Raw genomic sequence first — 12,511 nt, 5'->3', positions numbered from 1 at the left:
GCAGCCTCGGATTGATGTCCAACTGGCCAGGGATTGTTGTAGACAAAACTATTATCTGTCACACTGCTGGATGTCAGCGGAGTTGACTCCTTGGGTAAAGGATTTCTGCAACAAAGAAAATTTTTAGTGTTTGTCTGTTGTGCAAAATTACCTTGATAACGGAGCCCTGAGGACCCAATAGAGAGGACTTGGAGGGCTGCATTTGTCCCCTGGAACTGAGGTTCCTCAATCATTGTGATGATCAGCTGATGAGATCTTCCTGTCCATGATGCAGCCTATGGTTAGCGACCAGTAGAGAGAGGGCCTCTTTTGTGGTGGCGCCGGAAGTATGGAAACTCCTTCCCTCTGAGCTTAGATGAGTATCTGTATTAATGACATTTAGGTTGCTTTAAAAATACACTTGTGTGACTAGGCCTTGATCTCAATATGTTGTATTAACTCTGCCCTAGTCTTTCAGTTGCATTTTCTCCCTGTATTTTTATGTTTTGATAAGTATTTTAATATTGTTGTACCCTGTCTATAGACCAAACGTGGGACACAGTATAGAATTTTGTATCAAGGTGGGCAGATGTATGCAGAGGCTTTAGCTGGAAGGGGAAATTGCCATTTTCATGAATATTCATGAAATCAGGGCTCCTTTTTAATGTTCTTTATGTAAGTACACATAGTTCTCACATGGAGGCCAGCAAAATAGTTTTTGTTGAAAATATGTGTAGGCTTGGAGGCTTGAGGTTACCGTATTTTTCGGTGCTTTGAAGGCCAGGCCCTCCCTCCAGGCTCCTGCTTCGCTGTTAACAGGACGGTAAGTAATTGCTGCCTTGTGTTTTGACCAGAGGTGAGGATAAAGTTTTGCCTTGTTTTCTGGAAGATGTGTCAGTTGAGACCCAAAGAGTGGGAGGACAAATATCAGGGAAATGGTTAATTGGCACCGGCTGTGGTTGGGTCAAAAATGGTTTAGGAGTCAGCTCTGCAGGCCAGGAACTGCTCATTTGTAGAATGTATTTATCTGTTTTAATTATTTCTGTTTCCCCCACTCCTCAGGTTGGAAGGCCAGAGTATATAGAGCCCAGAGACACAACAGAAAAGGAGACCTAACGTTTCTACTGAAATGAGCCTGGACCATAGAGTATGCTTATTGCTATAGTTACCCAGGTATGCTGAATTGCCTCTTTTGCAGCCTATCTCTGTGATAAGGACCCTAAAGATGGAGACACTTCCTCAGTCCCCCAGCTCCATAATGGATGAGACTGACAATGCTGTGTGTTTAAAAATAACGAGAACATCTGTGACCAAAAATCATAAATTTTACAGATCCTATAACTGCCATCCATGCAACTTCTAGGTTCAAAATATTTTATAATATAAATGGTCTTTAAATCCCCACCCCTGGTTGCCCATCATTTTCCATACATGTGGCCCTTGTTCAACACTGGCAGCTAGAAATCTTAGGGTTCTGAGCAAGCTGCTGGATTTTACATAATAAATATGGTTTGTATTGCTTGCTTTGTTTCAATTTTCTGTGTTACTGAATTTTATTAGCTGCTTAGAGTTTCACTATGGAGCAGTACAGAAATATAATGAATAAATATTAATTAAATGGGTGTAGCTGTAAACAAGTGTATTTTACACACACACAAATTTTTTTTTACCCCGATAGAAAACACAGGGTTGTTAGTACAATATGGTTGTGGCAACAGTAATCCAGGGGGGAAAACCTTGTTTGTTTATCTGTTGTTTGTGCATTAGGCTTGTTTAGAATGAAGTTAATAGTACAAGTACATAGCGGTGTTTTTCATTTAAGTTGCTCGTCAGTTCAACTCTAGAAGAGTCACCTGCCACATGCCACTCTTAGTAGTGGTTCCCATCTCAGTCAAGCTAGCATTATTTTTCGTCTCATACAAAAGTTCTCTCAGTGACTTGTATAGACAGTTAAAAACAACAGTCTATAATAAACAACAGAACTCCAAAATATATAACAGAAACAGCAATAAGCATGACATTCACATTTCCTCAAATGGCTGGAATAAGTTACACATAACCCAGCACCAAAAGGATGGTATTGTCAGCACCATGAAGGCCCCATCCTTTTAACACTGCACCCATGTGGTCCCATAAGACACACTAACAAAACGTGGTGGAAGAGGGATCTAGATGGTTCTGGTTTTCTGTAACCCCACCCCCAGGAACCTTACGGTGAAGAGTGGATAATTTATTATTACTATTACTAAATTGCTAGATGACTTGCAGTGGCTCTGCAAGGCTTTCTGGCTATCAGGGTTTTTTTGCTACAAAAAGGCATTTCTCTTCTTTTCTAGGCTTTCAGTATTACAGGTGTATATTTTTGCATTTTCAGGTCATCCCTAGTATGTCGCTTATGAGGTACAGTAGGTAAGGCACTTCTCCCTGAGCCACCATTTTGCATATCCTTGTAGCAACCATTTTGTACCTAGCTAGTTGGTGGCCCGACTGCAAAACCATTTTAGTAAAAGCTGAAGTAGATCTTAATGTCTGCTTACCCCTTTGGTAGAGGATGGCCAGATGGTAGGACCATGATAAAGAAAAGGGGTGGTGGCAGCCTCAGTGAGGGGGCGGGGGAAGACATAGAGGGGTTGTGGGCCCCACAGACCCACTATCTGTCTGTCTCTCTCTCCTCTGTGTGTGTGTGTGTGTGTGTGTGTGTGTGTGTGTGTATCTATATCTATATCTATCTATATCTATATCTATATCTACATCTATCTATCTATCTCCCCTGTCTTTGGGGCTTTGGAGCACTTGTCAGCAACTTATATTTATCACTTTCCCCAAAGTGTCTTTATTTTCCTAAGTACCTGGCCAGTTTACCTGACTTTAGAAACTTAACCTTCCTGAAGTTTCTGATTCAAATGCTTATCAGATTTATACCAGGTGAGTTGCCCCAGTTCAGTGGTGTGATGTAATTCTTACTTTGGCCAGCTCTAATTAAGCCTTTTTTTCAGTCCTTGTGTCCTGCAGTCTTTTAAAATGTTGATTGGTTCCGTGTCCCAAGGTGGAAGGATTGCAATCCTTCTTCCCCGCAACCCTGATCTTTGTTTGTTTGTTAACTTATACACTTGTAAGGAGGAAAAAACACTTCCCTAACATTTTAAGAGATTCTGCACAGCAGCAGTGGGTTTTTTTGTTCCTAAGCACATGTGTCTTAAGGACTTGCTGTTTGAGTGGCATTTGGACTACAGTATTATTAATAGAGGATTGTATCATGAAAAGGCTTGTTTGGAAATAAAGCAACCCCACCTTCTACAAAATATGCTTTTTAAACCACAAGAGCACTACTTGGAGCAGCAACAGAAATATTTAAGGCCAGGGGAGTAGACATTTGAATATCCTCATTCCTTCCACTTTTTCAGTCACCACTGCTGCTGGATAGAGCCATGAACCAGCTGCCTAAGAGGAAGTGCCCTAATTTCAGACACAAAACTTGGGAGAGGGGGGCTATTTTCCCATGTGGTCACTGTGGAACATTTTTAAAAGCCACAGCTGGGAACAGGGTGTCTCTTTCTGTCATTGCTGCCTTCCCCGCCCAAAAAACAACAACACCTTTGTATGGTATTAAGTTGCCGTGAAGGCCTGTTTTCAGGCAGGAAAGCAGGATACAGATATTTCAGAATTAAATAAACAAACCAAATGCTCTCAGAAACATCTGTTTAACAGTTAAACAGAACTTCCAAGGGATGGGGAACATACGGCTGTCCAGAGATTGATTGTTAGTCTCCAACTCCCATCAGCCACAGCCATTGTTGCCGATAGTCAAGGATTATGGCAGTTGGGAGTCCAGCAATGTGTGGAGTGCCACAGGTTCCCCATCCTCGTCTTTGGGGAACATGGAAAAATTATCTCCTGAAAAGTTGCTTTCTTGAATCTGTAGAGAAGGCACCTGAGTTAAACAAATTTAAATACTTCCAGTGATTCCAGTGATACTTCCAGGGACGCGGGTGGCGCTGTGGGTAAAAGCCTCAGCGCCTAGGGCTTGCCAATTGAAAGGTCGGCGGTTCGAATCCCCGCGGCGGGGTGCGCTCCCGTTGTTCGGTCCCAGCGCCTGCCAACCTAGCAGTTCGAAAGCACTCCCGGGTGCAAGTAGATAAATAGGGACTGCTTACTAGCGGGAAGGTAAACGGCGTTTCCGTGTGCAGCTCTGGCTCGCCAGAGCAGCAATGTCACGCTGGCCACGTGACCCGGAAGTGTCTGCGGGCAGCGCTGGCCCTTGGCCTCTTTGAGTGAGATGGGCGCACAACCCTAGAGTCTGTCAAGACTGGCCCGTACGGGCAGGGGTACCTTTACCTTTACCTTTTAGTGATTTCAATTGTCTACAAATTTCTCCCCCCAGGTTCTGAATTGTTACCTAAGGACTCCATTGTCAATGAGGGAAGAAACTGACTGGGAACTGGAGGTGGGAACAAGGTCCTAATACTGTTCACCATGCGCAAAGGGGTGCCAAAAGACCCAGATGCAGCTGACCTGTTCTACAAAGATGATCCTCAGGAACTATTTGTGGGTTTACACGAAATTGGACATGGAAGTTTTGGAGCGGTTTACTTTGTAAGTAGTTTTTGCTTCACATCCCATTCTCTGCAAAACAAAGTAAAGATCTCTTTTCATAGCATTAAGCACATTTCGCTTGAGGAAGAGGTTTTTCTTCATAGTCAAAGCTGTTTATACCCTTCTCTCCCTTCTCCACAATTCCAAAATGGCATCCATTATGCATATAAAGAAAATGTATACAGTTTTATTTCTAGGTTCTATTATTTATTATGTTTTTTATACATAAAAATGTGTGTGTGTGATATGTTTTGACAGTAACTCAGTGGCTATATAATACACAGCCTCGGCCATCATGCCCGTGGGAACTCTGGCCTCTGCTTCTCTGTTGCAGAGTGATGGATCCCATTCACAAGGGAGAAATGGTGTATGGAGGTGTATGCTTAACCTTAAAAGTAGAGAAGGAAAAGCAGGGAGACTGTGGTGCATGGAAGAAGGGTTTAGCAGATAACACACCTCCCATTTCTCGCCTGGTCAACTACTTCCCCTTGCTGATTCACCAAAGGGAAGCATTTACTAAGGAGTTCCAGGACCCATGTTTGTTGCCAGGCTTACCGCTTGGCCCTTGAGCCACTGAGTTTACAAAATAATTCCAGATGCCAACCAAAAAGCAGACAAGAGCAGCATCTCCATCTGACTGAAAGATGTCTTGCTCAGAAGACCTTTGGCTTCTGATGATGATTCTTCCTGAAGGATGAACACAAATTTACACTGTGTGCGTGCGTGCGTTGGTGATCTCCTAATCGCAAATAAGAAGTGTGGGCTATCAGGTGAGTTCCTGGCAGAGATTAGATTTGGATTAGGGACCTCACTGAACTCCTCATTTAAGTAATAAAAATAAATACAAACATTTTTAAAACAGAGGTGGCTAACTTGTGGCCCCCTCAGGTGTTTTTGGACTATTATGCCATGGTACACCTGCATCAGCACAACTGGACGCCTTCATCTGCCCTAGCTGGAACAAAACATGTCTCTCCTGTATCAGCCTCCCTCCGCAGCCACAGCAGGCGCTGTAACTCCCAAGCGTTTGACCTCATCCGCAAAGGTACACCCTTCCATTGTCTCCTGAGACAGATGGATGCCAACCGCTGCCCTCAGTTCCTCAGCCAGTATGATTAATTGATGGGAGTTATGGCCCTTCAAACACTTTTGGACTACAAGCTAGCTACCTCTGCTTTTAAAGAGAGCTTCGCATCACAACACAGTCTGCTTTGGATGCTTCCAGATGCAAAAGATGGCTGCTTATGTGCTATCTAATGAAGCTGACCCAGTTTTATAAATGAAGTAGATTGAACTTATTAGTTTCTCTGTGTTACGGCAGTGATGTAGCATTCCTTGAAAACGAGGCAGTTCCACTTAAAGCAGCCTGCCGCACAGCATTACTTACAGTCTGTCTGAGCCTGTTATTTAACTGCAAGATGTCTCAGGCTGTGGATTAGTCCTTCAAGGAAAGTAGAGAGAGCCCTGCTGCTTTAATCATTTAAAGCTCCACCAGACAACACCATGGAAGAGTGTTCTGCGGGGAGCAATTCTCCTCCTCCCAGCCAAGGAGATCACACCAAGCGGTCTATAGCCACACCTTTGTCAGCTTCTTCTGGAGCTAGGCACGGCTTATTTTAAGCAGCTGGTGTGGAAAAAAAACATCAGATGTTACTGGCATTGCAGAAAGTACTTTGGGAGGCTTTCAACTAAAGCTTCATTTTTTTTATTAGCAGAATAATATAGAACCACTGACTCACTTGAACCAATAAATAGCACTTTTGAAACATAAGCTGTTAACTTTCCAATGTTCTGTTTTATTTGAATTTCTACTTGAAGGCATAGGATGGGTGACAACTAAGAATTGCAGCAAGACTCTTTACATTTACATTTTCTTTAATTAAATCATCTTCCCTCCCCCTTTTAATAACATCACCCCCAACCTTTGGTGTGCTGAGAATATTGAACTGGGGACTCTGGCAGCAACGCTCTCTATCCCCATTAAAGGTTGCCAGCAGGAAAAGCCACAGGCTCGCTGTCCAGTGTAACAGTTCAACTGTGCAGAAGGAGGTAGTGCTGCCCCAGTGGCTCTTGGTTGGCGATGCAGGATGCCTTTCACCTGACCCTAAAAAGCCTGGGATTCTTACCTGGCTGTTCATTCTGAGCAACGTTTTATTGATGGAGAATTACATAGAGTTAAGGGAGAGCTGTGAGGTTGCCCACTTTGCTGATAACACCAAATTACAGTGATACCTCAGGTTACATACACTTCAGGTTACAGACTCCGCTAATCCAGAAATAGTACCTCGGGTTAAGAACTTTGCTTCAGGATGAGAACAGAAATCATGCTCTGGTGGCGCAGCGGCAGCAGGAGGCCCCATTAGCTAAAGTGGTGCTTCAGGTTAAGAACAGTTTCAGGTTAAGAACGGACCTCCAGAACGAATTAAGTACTTAATAATAATAATAATAAATTTTATTTATACCCCGCCCTCCCCAGCCAAAGCTGGGCTCAGGGCGGCTAACAACAATCAAAATAATCCAACATTCTAAAAACCTTTCATTATAAAAATTAATTAAAATCAAATTGATGGCAACCACCAAGCAAGATTCTGTGCAGATTGCCAGAGGAGGGGGTCAGGCTGCGCCCTGACCAAAGGCCTGCGGAAAGATGTCAGGTCCCGCAGGGCCCTAGTCTCTTGTGACAGAGCGTTCCACCAGATTGGAGCTGCGGCCGAGAAGGCCCTGGCTCTAGTTGAGGCCAGCCTAACCTCTCTGAGGCCTGGGATCTTCAGGATATTTTTATTTGCAGACCTTAAGTTCTTCTGTGGGGCATACCAGGAGAGGTGGTCCGGTAGGTACGAGGGTCCTAGGCCGTATAGGGCTTTAAGCCGAGGTACCACTGTATTCAGGGTGGTAAAAACAAAAATGGGATTGTGAAGAACTCTGAAATAACCTCTCCAAAAGCAGGTAATAAAATGGCAAAGACAGTTCAGTGAAATGGTGAGGGAAGTGAGCAAAAAAAGAATAACTCATCCTGCCTTTATATATTCATTGATGGGATCTGAGCTGGCGATGACTGACCAGTAAAGGGATCTTGGGGTCATGGCAGATAGCACAATGAAAAGGTTGATCCAGTGCGCTACAGCTTTGAAAAAGGTGAATTCTGTGCTAGAGATAATTAGGAAAGAGGTCAAATATAAAACTGTTGGAGTTGTAATATCTCTGTTCAGATCTGTGGTGTGACAGCGCATGGGATGCTGTGGACAGTTGTAGATGCTGCAGAGTGGGCAAAAGTGCAGAACAGGGCAACCAAAATGATCAGAGGTCTGGAACAACTCCCTTGTAAGGAAAAGTGGCAACTGCTTTCTATTATTATTTTGGAATGTTAAAAAAAATATGCCGGGTAGACAAAGTGGATAGCTTTTCTTTCTCGTAATAGGTAAACCTGGGGTCATCCAAAGATGCTGAATGTTAAATGATTTAAGACAAACAAAAGGAAGTACTTTGCATGATGCATAGTTAAGCTGTAGAACCTGCTGTGGAATTCACAGTCACAAATATGCGAGGGCTGCCAACTTAGTTGGCTTTAAAGGGGGTTAGACAAATCCATGGTGGATGACGCCATCAGTAGCTGTGAGTTGTGATGGCACCATGCCTCTGAGTACCAGTTGCTGGGGGATAATAGCTGGAGAGGTTCTTGCCTCTTTTTATGCTTCCCACAGGCATCCAGCTAGCCATTGTGAGAAACAAGATGCTGCTTGGCATGCCAGTCTGTTTGCCCTGCTTCCTACTGCCAACTCTGATGCCGCCCAACAACTTAACCCCAGTTTCCAAGAGCCTAGGCAGAGGTTTCTGCAGTGCTATGGAAGGGTGTTAGGGCTGGCACAGAGTTTGTTGAGTCTTTGCAGGGAAGGGCATTTCACAACTGCTGGAAAAACTTTTGAGCATTGCCCTTGCTCTTTGGATGACATAACCAAGAAGAAGTGTGTATCTGAAGAAGTGTGCATGCACACAAAAGTTCATAACAAACTTAGTTGGTCTCCAAGGTGCTACTGGAAGGAATTTTTTTATTTTGTTTTGACTACGGCAGACCAACACAGCTACCTACTATAACTATAAGCAAGAATGTTCATTTAGCTGATCTTAATTATTGGAACACAAGAGAGGATAGCATGGTCTTTGTGGATTTGAGGGCAAACTGCTGACTCTTGAAAAGCGTCTAGCCTACCGTGGTGATTTTTAGTAAGCTTGCTTACTTGGTGGAATGTCAAATGTTTGTGCAAGAAATGGTACTGACCATGCCAAAAGCAACGGGTGAGAGACATGTGCCACTTCCAGCCTGCTACTGCCCATCCTTGCATGGTAGCACAGAGGGGTATGGGTCTGCTGCCACTTGTGCTTCACCACCCAACAAAGCAGCTTAGTGATAGAGTGTATGGCCCTTCTCAAGGTTGTTCTAAGGCTACATGGGAGAGAACAGTAGGAGATTTCAAGGTTAATATTTCAGTACTGATTGAAAGATGCTGGGCTTTGGCAAGTGGTACTGCCATCTGCATTGATTCTGTGAAATGCCACTCTGGAGGCAGATAGTTTAGCAGACCTGTGCAGGATTTGGGCTACTTCTGCAGTAGATCTTGTGTTGCTGACACCTAGCATGACTCCTAATGCAGTACAGTATACCTCTAGTTACGAACTTAATTCGTTCCGGAGGTCCATTCTTAACCTGAAACTGTTCTTAACTAGAGGAGTGCTTTCGCTAATGGGGCCTCTTGCTGCCACTGTGCTGCTGGCACATGATTTCCGTTCTCATCCTGGGGCAAAGTTCTTAACTCGAGGTAACTCTTCCAGGTTAGTGGGGTTTGTAACCTGAAGCGTTTGTAACCTGAGGCGTTTGTTACTCGAGGTACCACTGTCCGAACAATTCTTTGTGAGGAAGAGTCTCCTTGATCAATTGGCTTCCTTGAGTTTAGGGGGGAAATGAGAAAACGTCTTACCTCTTTATTTCTCATCCTTTACCCCCCCCCCCCCAATTTCCAGGCCACCAACTCCCGCACGAATGAGGTGGTGGCAATCAAGAAGATGTCCTACAGTGGGAAGCAAACAAATGAGGTAAGAAGGACAGAAACAACTCTGCAAGTACCTCTGTGTTACAAGAGCGAAACAGGCTGTTCCATTGTGTGTTGCTGGGTTTTTTTTAATCAATTCGTTTTTCTTAATGGTTTACAAGTGGTTTACAAGTATGCTACCTACTTCTGCAGAGAGACACTTTGAAAATAAAATAAAACTGGACCAGCATTTACTTGTTAATAAAGTGAAGTGGGAATGTAGACCACGTAGGGAAACTGTAGCCTGCCAGATGTTGTTTGACTCCAGGTCCCATCAGCCGCAACCAGCATGGCCAATGGTCAGAGGTGATCGAAGTTTTACTCCAACAGCTTCTGGAGGGCCACAGATTCTGCGTTCTTCAGTGTAAGCTACTTGCAACACTAGAGTTTTGAAAGTGTACTAAACAAGAGTGTACTAAGCTAGAAATCTCTGGAGACCGTCATGTGAAGGTTTGAAAGCCACTCCTTCCTTACTTTTCCACACCACGTAGCAATGCAACCCCATCTCTACTCAGCACTTGTATGATGTTCCCCATCACCTTCATTATATTACGCTATTATCCTGCAATTCCTTCTGTAAGCTCAGAGTAGCCTTACTGGGTTCTCCCCACTTCCCCCAATTGTGGCTAGGGTCGCTGAAACATGGTAAGTAAGCTTTCAGGACCCTCCCTATTCCTATGACAGTAATTTGTTTTTTGACTGTTTTTAATACTGAATATTGGTGAAGGGTAATAAATTTAATAACAGTAATAATACTGTTCCTCAGTCCAGTGCTTTAATTTTGTTTGTTTGTTCTTACATCTTATATCCTGCCCTGTCTCTCTTAAGCAGGTTGTGGCCATAAAACAACTCTAAACAAATCTAAAAAACTAAAAAATACACAATAAAATACTGTATGTATAACAACCAGCAATAATTATACATCTTTAGCACTATGTTTCAAAGGCCTGCTGACGCCTGAATGATACCAGTATGGGGAACAACTAGATCCTTGTAAAAAGGGAGTCAAATAGGAATTTCTACTTTCCAGCTCCTCAAATTCAGTAGTCAAGTTGTGTCATGTATTAAAATGCTCCTAAGTGCCCATCCATTCTTGTGACCAACGCAGGCAATAAATGCAGTGTCTAGAACCACGCAACTTGTATAACATAATTTAGATTTTTGCTAAACCGTTAAATTGACAGCATTATGTATCTTTGCTTAATGTGCGTATTTTGTTTTGACTGCAGTATTTGCATGACTTAATCTGATTGCCCTCTGGTAACTATTAGCCTTGCAAAGAGGCCATTTGGCCTGTACATCTTCAGCAGATGCTGACAAACTTTTGTTTCAATTTACTTGTGTTGCTAACAAACAAACAAGGGGTGGGGAGCTGAGGTTCTTAGAAATCCAAGTTCCTCCCAGGTGTAGAACTCCATGTGAAATTGCCTCTGATTCCAGCTCACCTTGGAAATGTTCTTATTTTGCTATATGGAGAAATTATTATTTCATTATTTATTCAAACCCTTTATACCTCTCCCTTCAGGCAAAAAGGCTTCCAGGGTGGTTTGCAGATTAAGAAAATCAAGACAGTCCATGCCCTCAAGCTTACAAATTAAAAAGGAAAGGGAAAGGGGGATTGAAAGAGAGGGAGGAGGAAATAAGCAATTTTGGGTACATAGTCCTTTGTTACAAGTTCTTCCAGTGGATGGCTGGGATCAAACAGTTCAAGGAGAGCAGGAACCAACAGATGCTTAACTGTCACCTTCTCTTTCCTCCTCTTCTCTCAAATTCGATCTAAAGACTGAGTTTCTTCTTTTCTTTTAAAAACAGAAATGGCAGGATATTATCAAGGAAGTCAGATTTCTACGACAGCTGAAGCACCCCAACACCATAGAATACAAGGGTTGTTACTTGAAAGAAAACACTGCCTGGGTGAGTGAAAGCTTTGCTTGGATTTCACGTCCTATGGGCTGTGAAGAAGCTGTTTTTCCCCTGGATGCAATGCTGAATTGTTTCATTCATCCCACACTGGCACTTATTCTTTAAAGGCCGTCGGGCCCTGAGCCTAACATTGGTATACTGCATGCAAACTGAAAATGTTTACAGGCGTTGGGGGTCCGCAGCTGGGTTGCCTTGTCTTGGTGCACTGTTTGTGCTGCTGCTTAAGGACAGACATGTGTTTCTAAATACAATGGATGCTCATTAGAGAACTAGGACCAGCCTCATGGATGCTCCAAGGACCTCCAGAGTGCTTAGGAAGGCTTGTCTGCCCTTAATGCTTTGTATCATCATAACATATGCAAGCTATTGTTACACACCACCCCAGTGTCTGAGCGGAGAGATACTCCCGTGGATCCAATGCTTAATCAGGGTTCAGTTTCCTTGAAAGAAAGGCAGCATAGTCTCTGATGTCTTTAGGATATATGGCTTTTATTTACACACATATGTACAACCTGAGCATGGAGAGGGGGGCTCTCACAGCATTAATACTACCAAAAGATCTCACTTCTCCATTAGTCACAGCTTCCATGATTCTATGTCTCTCTTCCCCAGCTTCCACCCCACTCTAGCCTAGCTCCAGTTTGACTTATTGTTCTCCATCGCTTAACTATAGCTATTACAACCTAGCTCAATCTTATCAATGCTGATCAGGGTACTTACCATATTTTTCGTCCTATAGGACACATCGTCCCATAAGGCGCACCTAGTTTTTTGGGGGGGAAATAAAGGGGGGGATTTATTTTTTTTTCCCCAGGCGCGGGGCTTGGGTGGGGGAAGCCCGAGCTTCCCCCGACCCCAGCCCCCAGAACAGGCAACTCTCCGCAAGCCATGGGAGCCCGGCGCCGGGCTCCCACGCCTTGTGGAGAGCTGTG

General features: G+C 43.6%; 1 protein-coding gene across 4 annotated transcripts in view; it reads left to right on the top strand.

Moving 5' to 3' along the window:
* TAOK3 (TAO kinase 3) overlaps window positions 1–12,511 on the top strand; it is a 120,779-nt gene that overhangs the window by 27,511 nt on the left and 80,757 nt on the right. For all 4 annotated transcript variants that reach the window (XM_083417628.1, XM_083417626.1, XM_083417629.1 and 1 more), the window contains exons 2-5: window positions 1,042–1,152; window positions 4,361–4,572; window positions 9,589–9,660; window positions 11,469–11,570. In XM_083417628.1, coding sequence (XP_083273754.1) covers window positions 4,453–4,572; window positions 9,589–9,660; window positions 11,469–11,570 — 294 coding nt within the window. In that variant the 5' untranslated portion in view covers window positions 1,042–1,152; window positions 4,361–4,452. The remainder of the gene's footprint in view (window positions 1–1,041; window positions 1,153–4,360; window positions 4,573–9,588; window positions 9,661–11,468; window positions 11,571–12,511) is intronic.

Source organism: Podarcis tiliguerta (genome assembly GCF_965153285.1).
Source record: "Podarcis tiliguerta genome assembly, chromosome: 16".
Classification (NCBI taxonomy): domain Eukaryota; kingdom Metazoa; phylum Chordata; class Lepidosauria; order Squamata; family Lacertidae; genus Podarcis; species Podarcis tiliguerta.
The sequence above is the reverse complement of the archived record's forward strand: the minus strand, read 5'-3'. Positions and strand labels throughout refer to the sequence as shown.